At 35.0% G+C, this 19,823-nt stretch overlaps 1 protein-coding gene across 1 annotated transcript; it reads left to right on the forward strand.

The window, feature by feature from the left end:
• Positions 1-8,390: 8,390 nt before the first annotated feature.
• On the forward strand, positions 8,391-8,990 carry LOC104106624 (histone H2B-like). The gene has a single exon (XM_009615206.4). The coding sequence runs from the start codon at positions 8,429-8,431 to the stop codon at positions 8,870-8,872; it is 444 nt and encodes a 147-aa protein (XP_009613501.1). The 5' UTR covers positions 8,391-8,428; the 3' UTR covers positions 8,873-8,990.
• The last annotated feature ends 10,833 nt before the right edge of the window (positions 8,991-19,823 follow it).

Here is a 19,823-nt window from a genome sequence, read left to right on the forward strand (position 1 = left end):
ATTATTGGAGTGTTCGGTAAACAAATGCTAATAAGTATTTTTTTCTGTTAAAATGACTGAAATATCCTTAAAGTTGTTAACACTATAAAGAAGATGTTACTATAATATTTTATTCTAAATTAACACATATACAAATAATTTATAATTAAATCACTTTCAATTTTAATTAATTATCTAAATATAAATTACTTTTTAAAATAAAATACAATAATTAATTATTTGACCAAAAAAGTGGTTTTTCCGTTCATAACTTCAGATTCTGGGGTAATATGTAAACTCATTGAAATATTTGATTTAGAATATAGTTTCAGCAATTAAACAAAGGACGGATTCAACGACAAAAAAAAAATTAACTGTTATGGAACCAAAAAAGAAGCTAAAGAATAATATTTACAAAATATTGGAATATTTCAAACATTTATTTAAAAAACTATTGCTGGCTTCCCTTCTAGCACTTCAAAAAAGTTAACTAATTTTGGTGAACATAGCAGCAACGATAAAATGGAAAATGGTGATGAGAACTGACACTTTAATTAGTAAAGGAAGGGTAATTTTGGGATTTAGAAAAAGTGAAAGGGACACTAAATCACTTGGTCAAACATAAGGAGCTTATAAGCTAAAAAGTAATAAGTCGGGCAATCCCAACTTATTACTTTTGACTTGTTTTCGGTATTTTAACTTAAAAGTATTTGACTTAAAAGCACTTTTAGTTTATCCAAACACTCAAATAAGCCCAAAAATACTTTTAAGCTGGTTTGACCAGCTTTTAAGCCAATTCAAACACCCTCCCAATCTAACTTGCACAATGCTTAACCTAAAATTAGTCTTATAGGTTAAATCAATAAAAAATCTATTTTAGGAAACCATAAATCGATTTAACATACTTTTCCAAATATAATCAGCATGAAATAAAGAATAAGGTAAGAAAATAATAAAGTAAAAAAGGAAGAGAATTATGATTGATCATATTAGCTCCTCTAATGAAGTGTTGTGATTAAAGAGTAAAAAGTGATCTTTCAGATGGCGTACAAAGCTAGGGAGAGAGCGGTTTAAATAGTGAAGCCGTACGTAACTACTCCCCCGAATCCTGATATCTCGTTCTCCCGTTATGTCCATTAACTGCACTTTTCACCTTGTACACTAAGAATATGTAACTGATCAGGAATTTATATCAAATCTCACTTTATTCGGAGTTGACTGATTCTCTTCCTTTCCGTATCTACGAAAGATTCTTTGTGCTAGCTAATGGTTGATGTCATTACGAGCGATTCCAATACTAATAATCACGATACCAAATTTATTAACATTGATTCATCGCCAACTTCAACTGATATTGATATCGGACTTTAATTTTTCTATGATCTTCTAATGTTCTTGACACATGTCAAGATCCAATTAGTTCATGCAGTAGGTCTATTTTCTACCAATACACACAAACTCAGATGCACTTGACGGATCATATTTTCATGAATTAATTTTGTCACCCCTAATTTATAACCAACAAATGGAGAAAAGCAAAAGAGATTTTCAGTAGAAAGATGAACAAGATAACGCTGGAAATAAGGCATACAGTCCATTTGCGTGGGGAAAAAAATGATTTTGACATACATTGGGAGAGATGAATTTCATTACTACAATTTACATTCAGCTTAGGGAGGGCCCGCAATTACATTACAATTGATAATAAGAGAAATAAAGTTAAATTTCATCCGTTTGGGGTCCATTAATGGAGTCTCAATCTGATGAGTGTCGAGTGAATGTCCACATTCTATTTTAATTTTATCCTCCCTACATGACAAGGACAAATTGGAAGGGCGAGGAGAGACTATATGGATAAGAAAGAGCTGAAAGTTGCGCTTTATGAATTGTTTGGTACATGCTGACATGTAATGTAGTATTAAAAATGAGCACCTACATTTTTATAAAGCTGATCTTGTAAAATAACGTACTCCAACATGTATTACTATAGGAATTAAGATCCTTCATAATTCAATAAACAATCCTATACTTATCCAAATCCCAATGATAAATAGTCTTTAAGTTTTACACATTTATAAAATAAGATTTTTTGTTTTTGGGAAAAATGACATTGTATAGTCGCTCTCAAAATAATAGCCAAAAAATGTATATTTTTTTTGTATATATATATATATATATATATTACACACACATTTTGTATGTTATAATTTTTATATTTTTTCAGCTACAAAATGTGAATAGTTTCTGGCGCGGGCTAAAAGTAAAAAAAGCCCAATCTTTTTTAAAATTATTAGTGTAATTTAATATGTTATAACAAAAAAAATGCTTATTTACCAAGTGATCAGATCATATCTGTAATAAATAGCTACTTGTCATTGCGAGTGACTTAACTGATAGTGTTAAAATACTATATATAATATTAGTGCATAAACCTTATATTAATAAATCATAAGGTTGAAATTTGATTAGATGATATTGATTTGTTTTATACATTGTTTGGTTGCTATTTTAGGTTTTTTTTTTCCATAAAATAATACATGTAAAAGTTACGCGGGATTCTATGTACTATTATTTTTTGCAAAATTGAACAAGAAATAAAATTCGAATATTACAATACATAGAACAAATCAACTAAAATATACACTCATTATCATCAAAATTAATTTCTTTAATACAACAAATTAAACACCCAACAACAAATAATTGTTGCATTACAATTTAGTGGAAATACATTCTAAAAGAAACTTTGTACTTTTTTTCGTAAAAGGATCTATTTGAAAAAAACAAAAGTAGTTTTATAATTCTATAGATGGGTATTTTCAGAGAATTCTGGCTAATTATTGGAAAGGAGGTCACATAGGTTGTGTTGCAATTCTTCAAAATTGGCAAGCTTTTGAAAGAAAGAAGTTGTACTAGAGTCACCTTGATACCCAAAGTTTAAAATCCTACTTATGTCAAGAAATTTAGGCTTATTTCATGCTGCTCCACACTATATAAAATCATTGCTAAGGTACTAACAGCTAGAATCAAACTAGTTGTTGATCTATTGGTAGGGCCTTCACGGCCTGCCTTCATTAAAGGTAGGAATATACTTGACAATGTTATAATGGCACGTGAGCTCATCAAATAATATACTCAAAAAACAGTATCCCCAGATGCATGATCAAGGTTGATATCAGGAAAGCATACGACTCAGTAAAATGAAGCTTATTGAGGATGGTACTACTAGAATTTGGGATCCCATGTAAACTGATAACCATGATAATAGAATGCGTAACAATTGTTAGCTACACATTGTTACTTAATGATGGCTTGACTAACAGATTTGAAGCAAAAAAAGGGGTTAAGACAGGGAGACCCAATGTCTCCGTACTTGTTTGTGCTGGCAATGAAATACTTGAACATATCCCTAAAGACATTCATACAGAATCCTGACTTCAACTTCCATCCCAAGTGTGCAAGGCTACAAGTTCTACACATTTGCTTTGATGATGACCTACTGATGTGTTGTAGGGCAGATGAAGTGTCCATGAAGCTAATGATGGGAGCATTTGAACAATTTTATGTTATCTTTGGACTTAAAGCAAACCTGGAAAAGAGCTCCTTATATATAGGATGAGTGTATGTGGCCTTCAAAGAAAGAATGATAACTGAGTTGAACTTAACTCTAGGTACTCTACCATTCAAGTACCTTGGAGTACCTGTGACGACCTGGCCGATCGTTTTGAGAGTTATAGCCCTGATCCTCTGTCTACTACTTTCCCGTATCTTTTTCTACTTATGTGTCATGCCGGGAGGTACTGGTCGTGGTTTCGGAGTATTTTGGGACACTTAGTCCTTAAAAGGAAGTTTAAGACTTAGGATTTGGACCGTAGTCAGAACTGTGTGAAGACAACTCCGAAATAGAATTTTGCCGGTTCTGTTAGCTTTGTTAGGTGATTTTGGACTTAGGGGCGTGTCCGGATTGTGTTTTGGAGGTATGTAGCTCATTCAGGCTTGAAATGGCGAAAGTCAAATTTTAGGAGATTTTGACCGGTAGTGAAATTTTTGATATTAGGGTCAGATTCCAATTCTGAAAGTTGAAGTAGGCCTGTAAGGTTGATTATGACTTGTGTGCAAAATTTGGGGTCAATCGGACGTGGTTTGATAGGTTTCGACATCGGTTGTCGAATTTGGAAGTTTCAAGTTCTTTAAGTTTGAATCAAAGGATGATTCGTGATTTTAGCATTGTTTGATGTGGTTTGAGGGCTCAACTAAGTTCGGATGGTATTTTAGGACGTGTTGGTATATTTGGTTGAGGTCTCGGGGGTCTCGAGTTATTTCGGATGGTTAACAGACCTTTTGAACTTAAGAAAAATATAGCAGATTTTCGGTGTTTTTGTTGTAGACAATTCTTCATCGCGTTCGCGATAGAGGTCTCGCGATCGCGTAGGCCATCTGGGAGGCCAGCTCAAGTTTGTTCTTCGCGTTTGCACAAAGGAGTCTGCATTCGCGAAGGTATGACCAGTGGAAGCATCGCGAATGCAAAGAGTGGAATGTGTTCGCGTAGAGGAAGTGAGGCAGCTGGGGACCCCAGTCATTTGGTCCAACGTTCGTGTAGTGGGTATCGCGTTCGCGAAGGACCAGGAAGTGAGATGTACGCGTTCACGAGAGGTCCCTCGCATTCACGAAAGAGGAAATTTGGTTAGTGGAATTTTTGTTATACGCGAACACGAGAGAGTGGCCGCGTTCGCGAAGAAGGGAGCACCTCGACAACTTTAAAAGTTCAAAATCGAAGGTTTATGTCATTTTCACCATTTGGACTTGAGAGCTCAGAATTAGGAGATTTTTGGAGGGATTTTCACGTGGGTATTTGGGGTAAGTGATTCTTACCTAATTTTAGTTAATTTCCATGATTATGCCTTTAATTTCATCATTAAATTAGTGATTTGAGGTGAAAATTTGGGAAATATTTGGGAAAGGTTCTTAGGCCGAGTTTTTGGATTTTGATCGAGATTTTGGCATAGGATTCGGATAATTTTGGCACGAGTGAACTCGTGAGTGAATGAGTGTTCATATTTGATGACTTTTACCCGATTCCGATATGTGGGACCGGGGAGGCTTTTTAGGGCGATTTTCTAATTTTTTGCTTTAGCTTTGATTTCATTATCTAGATTAGTTCCTTGTAGTTTTATTTATGATATGTAATTGATTTTAGCTAGATTTGGACCATTCGGAGTCGGATATTCATGGAAAGAGCATTGTTACAAATTGATTGAGCTTGGTTCGAGGTAAGTGGATTGCCTAACTTTGTGTGGGGGAACTCCCCTTAAGACTTGGTACTGTTTTGATATATGAGCGTCGTGTATGTGAGGTGACGAGTACGTACATAGGCTAATTGCTGTAAAAAAAATGATTTCTGCTAAGTAATAACTTATTTTCCTTCTTATTTGAGTCATATCAGCATGCGTAGTAACATATTAGATTAGAATAGTATGTCTACTTACCTTAATTGTCTATCTGAACTCCGTGCAACATGTTTAGCGAATTTTCATGTTTTTCCTTGGCTGGCACTTAGTCTAAATTATAGGATTTCATGTTGTGGTTGTTGAATTCTATTATTTGAGCTGTGTATTTACTTTTGGGACTACAGAACGGTATTCCGGGAGACCCTCTCTGCATATTTAATTTTGGGACTACAGAACGGTATTCCGGGAGATCTCCCTGCATATTTACTTTGGAACTACGGAACGGTATTCCGTGAGATCCTCCCTACACATTTACTTTTGGGACTACGAGACAGTATCTCGGGAGACCCCCTGTTGTTATCTCTGTGTGCTGAGCTGTTACCTTTCTATGATTTCATTCTTGTTAAAGTTTTGTCTTTATTTTATTGCGATATTTTATTCTGCCTTATTTTTATTATATATATACCGGTAGGGCCCTGACTTGACCTCGTCACTACTCGACCGAGGTTAGGCTTGACACTTACTGAGTACCGTTGTGGTGTACTCACGCCCTTTCCTGCACATTTTATTTTTCGTGTGCAGATACAGATTTTGCCTACCAGTCTCATCCTTAGTTGCAACCGCTGCTTTTTTCGGAGACTTCAAGGTATATCTGTCCGCGTCCGCAGATCCTCGGAGTCCCCCTCTATTACTCTATGTTCATTCTTCTCTTATTTCTATAGATAATGACGTATAGAATAATTAGAATTTCATAGAAGCTTGTGACTTACGGTATTCCAGGTCTTGGGAGTGTTATGTATATTCCGAGAGTTGACTATTGTATATGCCCCGAGGCTTCTCAATTGCTTATATAAATTATCTGCTATTGTTAGTTGTTAATTTTTATATTTTTATTTTATTTCCATAAAATATTAGGCTTACCTAGTCATAGAGATTAAGTGCCGTCGCGATAACCTACGGAGGGAGAATTTGGGTCGCGACAGTACCTCTGTCCACAAGGAAGCTCACAATCCACCAGTGCATGCCATTAGTTAAAAAGATTGTTGACATGATGAGAATGTGGACTTCAAAATTTCTATCTTATGCTGGAAGACTACAACTCATTAAGATTGTTATATTTGAGATGCAGACCTACTAGGATGAGGTATTCTTAATACCCAAGAAGGTCATTAAGCTAGTTAATAGCATGTGTAGAAATTTTCTTTGGGTTGGAGTACATGACAACCCTAGTAGAGCTCTTATTGCTTGAGAAACTTTGTGCAAGCCAAGAGCTACTGGTGGTCTAAACATTATCAACTATGCATTATAGAACAAGGTTGCACTTACCAAACTTCTATGGGCTATAACTACAAAGAAAGATAAACTATGGATTATGTGGATTCACAATCACAACATAAAACACAAAGATGTTGCTACCATGCCAATACCCAAACATGCCAGTTGGTTAGTAAGAAAAATATTCTCTACTAGAGAGTGGCGGGCTTCTGATGTAACAGTGACCAACTCCTTTGTGTCTGATGGAAGATTTAGCATAAAGAAGGCCTACATCTATTCTATGCCATGTTACCCCAAAGTTTCATGGAAATCACTAAACATGTTGAAGGGAATCATGTCAAAACACTAGTTCATATTATGGATGAAAGTTCGGCAGAGACTAGCTACTGTTGACAGGCTTGCAAGATGGGGAATCTAGGTGCCCCAGTCATGTGTGCTGTGTGATAGGGATACTGAAGAAACACATGCTCATCTATTCTTTGATTGCCAATACTCAAAAAGCTTGTGGAAGGTAATGATGATATGGCTAAGGTACCAAAGGAGCATCACAAACTGAGAGTCTGAATTGAATTGGTTATCAACCAATGTCAATAACATGAATCCAAGAAGAACAATCTAGAGGTTGTTTTTGCAGCTATGGTGTATCATATCTAGATGGAAATGAATAGTAGAAGATTTCAAGACCAGAAGAGGGAAGCTATGGACAGAGCTAAAGACATTACACTTCAAGTGCATATAACATGTCAACAAAAATGCAAATTGAGACCTATATTGAATACATTGAATAGTTATCCTAGTTTGTAGTTCTCGTAATTTAGGATAGAGAAAGAACCACATTTCACAAGTGGTATGGGATAAGCAACAGTATGGTTGTATAACTTATTGTTTTAGGTTGTTTGTGAGACCTGCTACTTGAGTCAAAAAGAGCAGGTGTTGTCCATTAGAAACTGGTTGAAATAAAATTTTTACTTTCGACCAAAAAAAAAAATCCTATACTTTACAAAGTTTTCAATCTACTCTACAAAGGTTATGTTAGAAAAACACTAAGCGGCATGTTTCGTTGTTTTATACTAAGTAATTAATTATTTTTATTTCAAGGTCAATTATTCATTTGTTTTGATTTTTTTTTCTTGTTCACCGATAAATTGATTAGTTAAACTCATATTTCTATAATCAATTCAATTCCGGATTGAATCCGGCAAACGCCTAAGAAAAAATTACTTAGATTTAACCATGGTTTAATTTATTCCTTATCGTGAAATTTCTACTACTTTCTTAATTCTAAGTAATTTTAAGTCCACCCAAAATAGGTTTCTTACCAAAATAATTTAAAGTTTTTCTTACCAAAAAAAAAAAAGGTTTCCCGCCCACATAGAAAACGGAAATTCAAACTTCCCCATTCAAAAAGTTTCACATGCCGCTACACATTAAAATCAACCGTCAATGCGTCCTTTCATCAGCGGCTGATATCTACGATCCACCAAAACTATACCCAACGAATCCGAAACGAGCACGTGGAACCTAACTAATCGCAACAGCCAATATTGAACGTCCATTCTCCACTTTATCAACGGCTCACATTCTCGATCCTCGTTAATCGAAATCAACCAATCACACAACATAATCAAAACCTTATATATAAAACTCACTCCCCCTTGTTCCCATTCATCTCTCACACTTTCTCTTTACTCAATCCTCTATTCGTCTGTCTGTTAAAGCAATTTACAATGGCACCAAAGGCAGAGAAAAAGCCAGCTGAGAAAAAACCAGTAGCAACAGAGGAGAAAAAGGCAGAGAAAGCCCCAGCAGAGAAGAAGCCAAAAGCTGGCAAGAAGCTCCCAAAGGAAGCCGGAGCAGCTGGAGCTGACAAGAAGAAAAAGAGGGCAAAAAAGAGCGTGGAAACCTACAAGATTTACATCTTCAAAGTGCTGAAGCAAGTGCACCCAGATATTGGTGTTTCTAGTAAGGCAATGGGGATCATGAACAGTTTTATTAATGATATTTTTGAGAAGCTTGCTCAAGAATCTTCTAGATTAGCTAGGTATAATAAGAAGCCAACAATTACTTCAAGGGAAATTCAGACTGCCGTGAGACTCGTGTTGCCTGGGGAGTTGGCTAAGCACGCTGTGTCTGAAGGGACTAAGGCTGTTACTAAGTTTACTAGCTCTTAGGTTTTCATTTTGGGATTTTCGGTGAATGTAAAGGTTCTTAGTTTTTGGTGTTTCTGATTTGTATTTGTCCTTGACTGATGAAGTAATGCAAATGAATGAATGGTTTTATCTTACGAAATTCTATATTTTAGATATGTTCTGTTTTTTGTTTTGTTTAAAATATATTTTCGGACTTTGAAGTTTTCTGTTTCTTCATTTGGAATTCGTTACCTGAGCATGAATTTGGTAAATAAATTTTTGTAAGATAGTGTTTCAGTGTATGGTGATTGAATTTGGATAAGGTAATATTATGATTTACTTGGTATTTCAAATTTGTGATACTCTCTTTCTTAACTTACCAGTTCATTTACCTCTGAGTGAGGTGTTTAATGCCTGCTTTATGACAGTAACAATTTAAGTATTTAATAATATCTTGATTTTTTGCCTTTTACTTTTCCTCTTCCAAAAGGTGAAATAAATCAAGTATACTGTATAACACTTACGTTTGTAGAACAACTTATAAACCTTTTTTATTTTGTCTTAGACTCGAAGTGGAAATCATTTTTGAACGACTAATTCTTGTTTTTTCTACTATTATTATATAGTCATATTCTTTTAATCTAACTGTTTCTTAACTTTTGCTTTCAAATGCTTTATCTCAATGTTGAATGTTTGAGGTGGTCGATTGAATTTGAAATTTAAACAGGAATAAGCACAATCAACCAACTTATCTTCAACTGATGTAAGCAATTACTTGGGGAGCCGACTTGTTTTAGGACCTTATAACTAACTAAGTACTCTGTATTTAGCAGGGGTCTATCTCCATTCTTCAGAACTAATCAATCAACGCCAATGGTTATTTGTATCTGAAAAATCTCTAGTGTGAACATGTTAATAACATTGGTATTCTCTTTAACTCTTGCAACTCTAAAAATGACTTGGACAGTCTGAGAAAAATAGAGTATATTAGACGTCTTGGAACTTGAATATTGACTTGGGTAAATAAAAAATAAACTAGTAAAATAAAGACGACTCTAGATATTCTAGTTTATGGGAAATAAAGTGCCATTTTACCAGGTTCCAGCCCGTGCAATGATTATTACTGATTTTGAATTCCAATGTCGTCAACACCGCCCGTCGTTACACATAATAGATTCATACGCATAGGAATTCCCTTAATTTGAATATTCAACTGTATTTATTATGCTTATGTAATATGGAGAAACATTTTAGTAGTATATAAATGAATTTTGGTCCCTCTTTCTGCCATATTGGAGCACTAATTGTAAGTTTAAGACGATCGAGTAGTTCTTTCCACCAAAGTGAAAAAACTCATGGCCCAAGGTATATATTTTCTCTTCTTAAACTCTCAGAGTATAATTTTGGATTATAGAGTTGTCAGATATTAGATTTGATCTCATAATTCTAACAGAAAACAGTTCTTCTGAAGAATCTTCCAATTCATGCATCACCACAGTTCAAGGTAACACATCCCTTTTTGTTGTAAGAGCTACATTTATATTTTAATGTCTAATATTCTATCTCATATTCTAACAGAATATCTAGGTGAATGTTTTTATTTTTATTTTTGGTGTTTGTTTCGTAATTGGTCTTATAATGATCAAGTAATGCAAATGAATGAATGGTTTTGTCTAACTAAATTCTTATTTCTGGATCTCTTTTTGTTTCTTTATAAATTTACGGGTCTGAGTATTTCGAATCGGTGATTTACACATTCTTAACTTGCCAAACCTTTGAGCAAGGTGTTTAGGGTTATTTTATGATACAACAGTTTAAACCTATCATAATATAGTAGTATCATAATTGTTGCTAAAGTTGAGCTGAATCAAGTATACTTTTTAAAGCCTATGTTTGTAGAAGAACATAAGAAACGTTTCAACTTTGTCGAAGAGCATATCTTTCCATTTTCTCTGTTTCCTAACTTTTGTTTTCAAATATTTTATCTTAATGTTAAAAGTTTGAGGTGGTGGATTGAATCGTGCAGCTTTTGATTTCATGTTAACAATGGCACATTTAATCCATTAAGTTGCAACTCATCAAATATACCCTTAACATTCAAATTTTTTGAAGATCAACAAATGTACGGTTCTCGTCAAAATTTAAGAGGCATAAAATGAAAATTTATACAAGAGCTAACAAAATAATGATTTTCACCGAGGTTATGTTCGTTTGAAAAATCTCTAGTGTGAACATTTCAAGTGCATAAGTCGTCTCTTTAATTCTTGGAACTTTAAAAAAGACTTGGACAGTCGAGAAAAATAGAGCATAACTACATACCTTACCTGCTTTTAATGTGAAGCATGTTTAGGGAGTAGTATGTCTCATCTAATCACTTATTGGAACTTCAATAATGACTTGGATAATCGAAAAACAATAAGATAATGACGTGGACAATAAATTCTAGTTTAAGGGACTATTCGAGTAAATTTCCATTTTAGCACTGATTTATTGCTTTTTGAATTCCAATGTCGTCAAAGCGGCCACTCGTTCCGTAAATTAATTAGTAATTCATATGCATAGAAATTAAATCCATTTGATTTGAACGAACATTAATTACTTACTGTATTTATTATGATTTTTAATTAAGACTGCTATGTGATATGGGAAAACATGACTTTTAATTTAGTTAATATTTATTTATGAGCATTGGTCCTCTTTCTACCATAATGGAGCACTACGCGTAGAAGATCCTCATGGCCCAAGGTATTTATGTTATGTTTACTGGAAAACTTTCATAATGTTGGGTTATATAGTTTTCTTAACTAAGATTTTATCTCATATCCTAATAGAAAACAGTACCTTCAATATCGAAGCAGATCGAGAACAGTTCAAAAAGCACCATATCTCAAGGTAACACATCTCCTTATATTGTTTTAACTTTTAAGAGTTACAATATTTTAAATCTAAGTAGTAATATATATATATTCTAGCTCATAGTCTAACAGAAAATGCAGTTGAAGAAGTCAATATTGGCTTATTTACCATTTCCGTGTGAGAAGCATTTGAAAATGGTTAAGGAAGCTACTAGAGGATTCATTTAATTTGGGAAGTATTTAGTTAATGCAAAGGATGTTGGTTTTTTATGTTTGATTTCTTATTGGACCTCGAATATTGATGAAGCAATGCAAATACATGAATGGTTTCGTCTAATGAAGTTTTAAGTTCTGGATCTTTTTTGATTTGTTTATATTCTTGTGAATTTTTGATATTTATGTTTTTTCACTGAGAATTTGTAAACAGAAATTGATTGTGGTCTATGTTCTTTTTCAAGATTAACGTTTCAGATTATGTTTATCGAATCTCTTGTACATTTAAATATAATACAAATTAAAGCTGAATGGTCAGAATAGGGAACATTTATAAAAGCATCGTCTAAAAAGTTTGGTGGAGAAGTGTTTAAGAATGAGTATGAAGTAATTGGTCCCTTCCCATTGATGAATTAAACGCATATTTTTGCAAAAAAATGAGTAGTTTTTGGTTTCAACATTTTCTTCATAAGTCTATGCCAGGCACGGGCACCGCTCAAGCACACGTGGGGTATAGTGTCAAAGTTTAATATGAGGCCTAAATTTGTTTTAAGAAAGTTATTAGATATGTTTTTATTTGAAGTCTATTTTTCTAACTTTTTGAGATACAAAATTGTTAATGAATTTTTTTAAATCAATTTTCTCTCATAATTCCTTTTCGATTGATAATATAGTCCATTCAGTTAATCTTTCTTGAGATATTGTTGATCTTAGATAAGATTTTACAGAGCAATAGAAGTGTATAACTATTAGAAGTTTAAAAGTATTGTTGAACGCTTGAACTAATAAAATCTTGTAGAAAGAATGTAGGTAAGAATATAAAAAAGAAAGACAGAAAATATATAGGGCTATTTGAAATATGAAGAGATTGGAAAAAATAAAGATTGACTTGGACATATTAAGAAAAAAAGAGTAAATTTTTTAATGAAGGAGTAAAACTTGAAAAACTGAAAAGTTGGAAACACTATTTTTTTAAATAAGTCAAATTATTACTTTATTTATATATCTTAAAAGTTTCTTTCCTTTTATATTAGAAACTCTAGTTTTGAATTAGAAGTACTACATATTATTTTTTAAATACCTATGAACCTATTTTTTTTAAAAAAATGGGTCCCCAAATTTCGGGGCTTAAGGCACAGGCCTTTAAACTCATAACGGCCCTGGTCACTCTATGAACTCATAACGGAGGAGGAAAAGGAGTATAGTTGGAATGCTAAGTATTACATATTGATAACCCATGTAATGTATTATGTTACAACTGAGAAAAAGTAAAATATTTTGAACAAAGTAATATTTCCTAGGTTAAATTGGTGATGCTTACGCTTTATTTTCATAACTTCCCAACTAATGCACCTGTGAGCATTTGCCATTTTCTTTCATAATAATATCATAGCTGTTGCTTTCTACTTAATAGTTTTTAACTCTACACTTGCACTTTGTCGAAGTGCAAATCATTTTTGAAATACTCCTTGTTCAGTCTCATCCCTAAATTATCTCCTAATCCGGAACTTAACTCTTCCTAAATCGCAAGGAAATTCAATAGCTTCTTTATTTCTTAAATATGTACTTTAATGCTTATAGTAAGAATTAGCTATGTGAGGGATCGTTGATGATTTGGATTTGATGGTGACAAATAATTCCTTTATTTTTAATTTTGATCTCCCAAGAATTGCTATTTTTCAGTTTAGGGTGCTTCTTTTCTTTCTCCCTTTTTTTCTTTTGGTGAAGACATTTTTTTGAATTATGAAAGCAATATAGCTCAATAGTTACATGCCTCATGGGTTTATACACTTTCCAATCTAAAGCATGCACAGGTAAACTGTTTCAAGCATGAGAATTATTGCCTGTATGAACTCATATAGAATTTTTATCTTTCCACTTAATTTATAATAGTATGTGTTTTAATAAATTTTATGCCCTTTTCTCCTATGATTCAAAATCATGGTTTCAATTTGAAAAATGAATAAACGCCATGGCTTTCATAATACAAATAGTTTATGAAATATGTCATTTTAACTAATTCTTCTAATGTGTTTTGCAGAAATTAAATTGGTATTAGATAAAGAGCTAGTAACAAATAACCTCATAATTTAGAATATGATGTTGACACTCTGAAGGAACACGTTAATCTAAACACATTAGATTAGTTTGTAAATCATAAAACAAGAACTTACTTGTTCTTCGTAAAGCGGAAGCTTAAACGGATTGAACCGCGGCTGGAATTACTGGTCGGCGGTGGTTGTCACGGTGTGTTGGAGCAACCCCCAATTCCACAGTCTAAACCCTTATTTGGATTGAGAGAGAGAAAGAGCGCATGAAAAAATACTGCTTAGAGTCTTATTTTTGTGTACACACTAAGTATACTTATATAAGGAATATTAGGGTTAACTAATAACCCTATTGGGCCTTAGAGCACCCCTTATGGGTGGACCCAATATTTCCTACATCTCCCACTCACACATAATGGGAGTGCTCATCTAGTGTGAGAAACATATTCTCAACTCATCTCCTAAATCATTCATACAGGGAAGTAGACCGCGCGACCAACATACTGTGAGAGCTAAGTGCTATACATCTGTTAGGAGTATATAGCCTCTCGTCGAGCGCAAATCTGCAAGTAGATCATAAAGTATGTTGTACCCTAGATCATATAAATCACGATTGATATAGTCTCAAAATCTCATATATCATTATTTCTTGTATTCACAATCATAACTCATAAGTTATAATTGGTGCACCAGTGAATACAAATAAACGAAATTACATCAATGTTCTTCCTCTTCTCACGATCCCTTTAATATTAGTTTGACTGCTTTTCTAGATATGCTCCACTAGACCGAATCTGTGTTCATGGTCTTTTGGAAATACACTAAGATAGCTAACATCACACTAAATCTCAAGTATCTGATTGGAGTCTCTGAGGGTACAAAGTCTTGAGCCAGCATAAAGGCTCTGGGTCTCACACAACAATAAGTTGAGAATGGACTTATGTTATCCCAATTGGTCGACGTTAGCACACATGGTATGAAACATGTGCTACAACATTTTCTCCCTTTTCCTAAGAAGCGTATGTCTTTATCTCATAAATGAATGCTGTACAAACGATATTTAGACACCATAAGTATCTAAATTTGAGTTCCTTGATCTACAAAATCATATTTAACTCACATGTGGCTCAAAAAGTAGACTTGGTGAACGTTTTTCACCCTAATGACCTTATGTCATTGTTTAAGCGACATTCTGATTTTAAGCGAAATAGCTCTCAAATTACCCTTATGATAATTTTGCTTAAAATCATGTCTCATCTCCTCACATCACTAAGATAAGGAGGCGGTTGCCTGTGTGAGAAGGCCAACCTCTTGTCTACCCGACATACTAATAAAAAAAACTAAAACTAAAGAATGCACATAACATTCAGCATTAAAAATATGTATGTATGTAAATCAACTTTATTGATAATCAGAGAACATCAATTTTGTGAATACGAGAAAATAAATAACAAAATAAAGTATCTCAGAGTCTACGCAAGCCTTGAGACCTAGTGTGTCTCACAAATACATCTTTAGACGAAGGATGGATCTGCTAACATATCTTTTGTAGACGCATACTTCACATTCACTACCTTGCGTCTAACCATGTCTCTCGCATAGTTATACTTGATATATATATGTTTGGTTTTACAATGAAACTTTGGGTCCTTGGTGGAGGATATTGTAGCCTCACTGTCACAGTAGACTAATACTGGTTCAGTATTTTCAGTGATATCCAACAAGTGCTCCAAGAACTTTTTCAACCAAATTGCTTCTTGTGTTGCTGATGCGAGAGCCACGTATTCGACTTCCATCGTAGATAGTGATACACATGATTGTTTCTTACTGCTCCATGATATGGCGCCATCACTGAGTAAGAAAACATATCCTGAGGTAGACTTCCTCTCGTCTAGATCTCCTCCATGATCAGCATCACTGTATCCTACTAATCCCAGATCCTTGCCGCCTTGATAACAAGGGGCATAATCAGCAGTTCCCTTCATATATCTCATGATCCTCTTTACTGCTTGCCAATGTGCTAAACCTGGGTCGGTTTGATATCTACTTACCAAGCCAACTGCTTGACAGATATCAAGTCTAGTGCACACCATAGCATACATTAGACTTCCGACTGTGCTCCTATAAGGAACTCGACTCATTCTTTCTGTCTCTTCAGGAGTCTTAGGACATATCTGACTTCCCAAGGTATGGTCTTTACTGATAGGAGTTTCAACTGGGCTACTATTTTGCATATTGAATCGTTCAAGAACTTTTCTAATATAATTCTCTTGTGAGAGATACAATAGTTTCTTTGGACGATCTCTTGAAATCTTAACTCCAAGAATATATGTAGCTTCACCCATATCTTTCATCTCAAATTGAGATGATAACCATGACTTTATCTTGGTTATAAACTCCTTATCATTTCCAGCTATAAGTATGTAATCTACATACATTGTTAAAATCACAAGCTTGTTTCTTGATCACTTGGTATAAACGTAATGGTCTTCATCCATCATGGTAAAACCATTGGATACAAGAACATTCTAAAAGCGTATATACCACAGCCTTGAAGATTGTTTGAGGCCATAAATAGACTTCAAAAGTCTACAAACCTTTTTTTCGTGGCCCTTTTTAATGAATCACTCAGGTTGTTCCATATAGATTTCTTCATCTAGTTCTCCGTTGAGAAAGGCAGTCTTTACATCCATCTGATGTAATTCAAGATCTAAGTTTGCAACAATAGCTAGAACCAGGCGAACTGAGGTAAATCGTACAACATGCGAGAAAGTCTCTTCGTAGTCTATTCCTTTCTGCCGCGTATACCCTTTTGCCACCAGTCGAGCCTTATATTTCTCAACTGTGCCATCAGCCTTGAGCTTAATTTTGAGAACCCGTTTTCTCCCAATTGCTTTGCGTCCTTCAGGGAGGTCAACTAGTTCCCAAACTTTGTTGACTCTCATAGACTCCAATTCCTCTTCCATTGCTTTTGTCCATTTATCCTTAGAAGGGCATGAGAGAGCCTCTTTTACATTTTTAGGCTCGTTTTCTTCTTGTAGGAGCATCATAAATAGTTCGCCGCCTTCAACATCAAATCATCGGCGGGGAATCTTTTTACAAGAACCACGTCTTATTTGCGATTCATCATTGTTCCCATTTGGATCAATGTTTCTCCCACTCGGATCAAGATCATTCACCCTACTCCCACTTGGAACAAGATCTGCGACCATCTCGCTCCCACTTGGAACAAGATCCATTTGGTCACTTCCACTAAATGTAGAATAATCACTTTCATTCGCATGTCATGATGAAAGAGGTCTTTGATGAGAAACTAATTCATCATCTGCTAAAGTTCTCCCACTCGAATGAAGTGATACTTGTACTTCTTGATCCATTATCTCAAATAAGGTTTGGTCTTGACCTACCTCTCCCTTCTTAGAGAACTCATCCTCTAAGAATGTGATATCTCGTGATTCAAACTCAGTTACACTCCCACTTTCTTGCTGACCTATAAACACATAACCCTTTGAGGTTTCAGAGTATCTTATAAAGATACTTTTCTTTCCCCTCGGGCCCAATTTGCCATATTTTTTGAAAGGAATCATGTGTATAGGTAGCACAACCCCAAGGTCTTAATATACTCAGGTCAGGTTGTCTTCCAGTCCATAACTCATATGGAGTAGTAGTAACTGATTTTGTAGGCACTCAGTTAAGTACAAAGGTGGTAGTAAGCAACACATCACCCCAGTAACTAATTAGGAGGTTAGCTTGTGCCATCATTGACCTAACCATTTCTAGTAGCTTTCTATTTTTTCTTTCCGTAATACCATTTTGTTATGGAGTATTTGGGATAGTCAACTAATGAACTATTCACTTTTCATCACATAAATTATTAAACTGGGTTGATAAGTATTCACGACCACGGTCAGTTCGAACAGCTTTTATCTTCTTGTCTAATTGATTTTCTACTAAGCTCATATAGCGTTTGAAGCAACTTATTGCTTCTGATTTGTGGAAAATTAAATAGTGTGATGACCCAAAAGGTCATCTTATATTTTAGAATTTGAATCTGCACTTCTAAGACTTAAGAATCTCATTTTTACCCTCCTCGATTTGCGTTCACAGTCCGGACAGGTTTCTGGAAAGCTTTTATCTTGAAAATTGATGAAAATAAGAATTTTTACCTCAAAAGTTGATTTTAGTTGATTCCGGTCAATATTTTTAGTAAACATGCTCGGATCCATATTTTGCCGGTCTTGGTGGGTCCGTATCGAATTATGGAACCTGGGCGTATGCCCGGAATCGAATTCGGAGGTCCCTAGCTCAAGTTATGATTTTTTGATAAAAATTAAATGTATGAAAATTAATTATTTTTAAGAATTTATTTATATTTGGCATTATTAGTATCGGGTCTGTATTTTGGTTTCGGAGCCCGGTACAAGTTCATTATGATATTTAAGTCCTGTATGTGAAATTTGGTGAGAAACGGAGTTGATATGACGTGATTCAGACGTCCAATTGAGAAGATATGGATTTTAAAGTGTTCTTGAGAATTTCATTAGATTTGGTACTAAATTCGTAGTTCTAGGTGTTATTTTGGCGATTTGATCATGCGAGCAAGTTCGTATGATGTTTCTAGACTTGTGTGCATGTTTGGTTTGGAGCCCCGAGGGCTCGTGTGAGTTTCGGATAGGCTTGGGGTGATTTGCACTTAGGAAATCTGAGATTTTGCTGCAGCAGCTGTTCTGATGTGCCCTTCTTCGCGTTCACGTAGGTAGTGTCGCGAACGCGAAAGGTAAAATGGGGCAGCGGAAATTCTTTCTTTGCGAACGCGAAGCGTTGGGGGTGGTACCTTTCGCGAATGCGATCTGTCTCACGCGAACGCGATTATTCAACTGACCTGGGGGGGGGTATGTTCTTCTACGCGAACGCGAAGGCTTGGGGGAGCTGCCTTACGCGAACGCGTAGAAAGACTCGCGAACACGAAGGCCTTAGACTGTTGTGCATCGCGATCGCGACAGGCCTCTCGCGAATAGACTCCAAACATGGGTTTAAGCCATTTCTTCAACATTTTCAAGAACCAAACGGGTAGAGGCGATTTTCAAGAGCCATTTTCTTCCCCAAAGTGTTGGTAAGTGATTCTAAATCATTTTCTTTCAGTTACCCATTACATTTTATGAATTATCAACCTAAAATCTAGAGTTTTCATGTTAGAATTAGTGGTTAGGGTAGAAACTAGAAATTTTGAAAATTTGAGGATTTAGACCCCAATTTGAAGTCGGATTCCGAAACTACTTATATATTCGGGCTCGGGGGTGAGTGGGTAAAAGGATTTTGGTCCGAACCTCGGGTTTTGACCAAGCGGGCCCGGGGTCGATTTTTTTGACCTTTTGGAGTAAAATTTCAAAAATTTAAATTTTGAAATATAATTGATTCCTTTAGCAATATTTGATATTATTGAGTCATTTTTGAATAGATACGAGTGGTTTGGAGGTGAATTCCAAAGGAAAAGCTGTGATCGAGAATTAAGTGGCCTTCAGAGCGAGGTAAGTGTTGTGTCTAACCTTGGCTTGAGAGAATAGGTATTGTGTGAGTATTTGCTACGTGTTTTGTTGTTGAATACGACGTATAGTTGAGATGACGAGCATCTATACGTTGTGGTCGAGTCATAGCATGCGAGTAAAATTCCATTTCTTGCAAATTTGTAGTCTTAAATCTTGCTATCCATGCTTATTGTTGTTGTTGTTGAAATGTTGGAAGACTTGTATCCGGTTCCACCAAGGTCAATAAAATTGTGAATATTGATTTCTTATGAAACTTCTCTCTACCCGTTGTTATTGATTCTGTGAATTGTGAGGAAGAGTGTAAAGCACGAAGGGTGATGCCGTACATAAT

The sequence above is a fragment of the Nicotiana tomentosiformis genome, chromosome 6, assembly GCF_000390325.3.
Source record: "Nicotiana tomentosiformis chromosome 6, ASM39032v3, whole genome shotgun sequence".
In the NCBI taxonomy this organism is placed as follows: domain Eukaryota; kingdom Viridiplantae; phylum Streptophyta; class Magnoliopsida; order Solanales; family Solanaceae; genus Nicotiana; species Nicotiana tomentosiformis.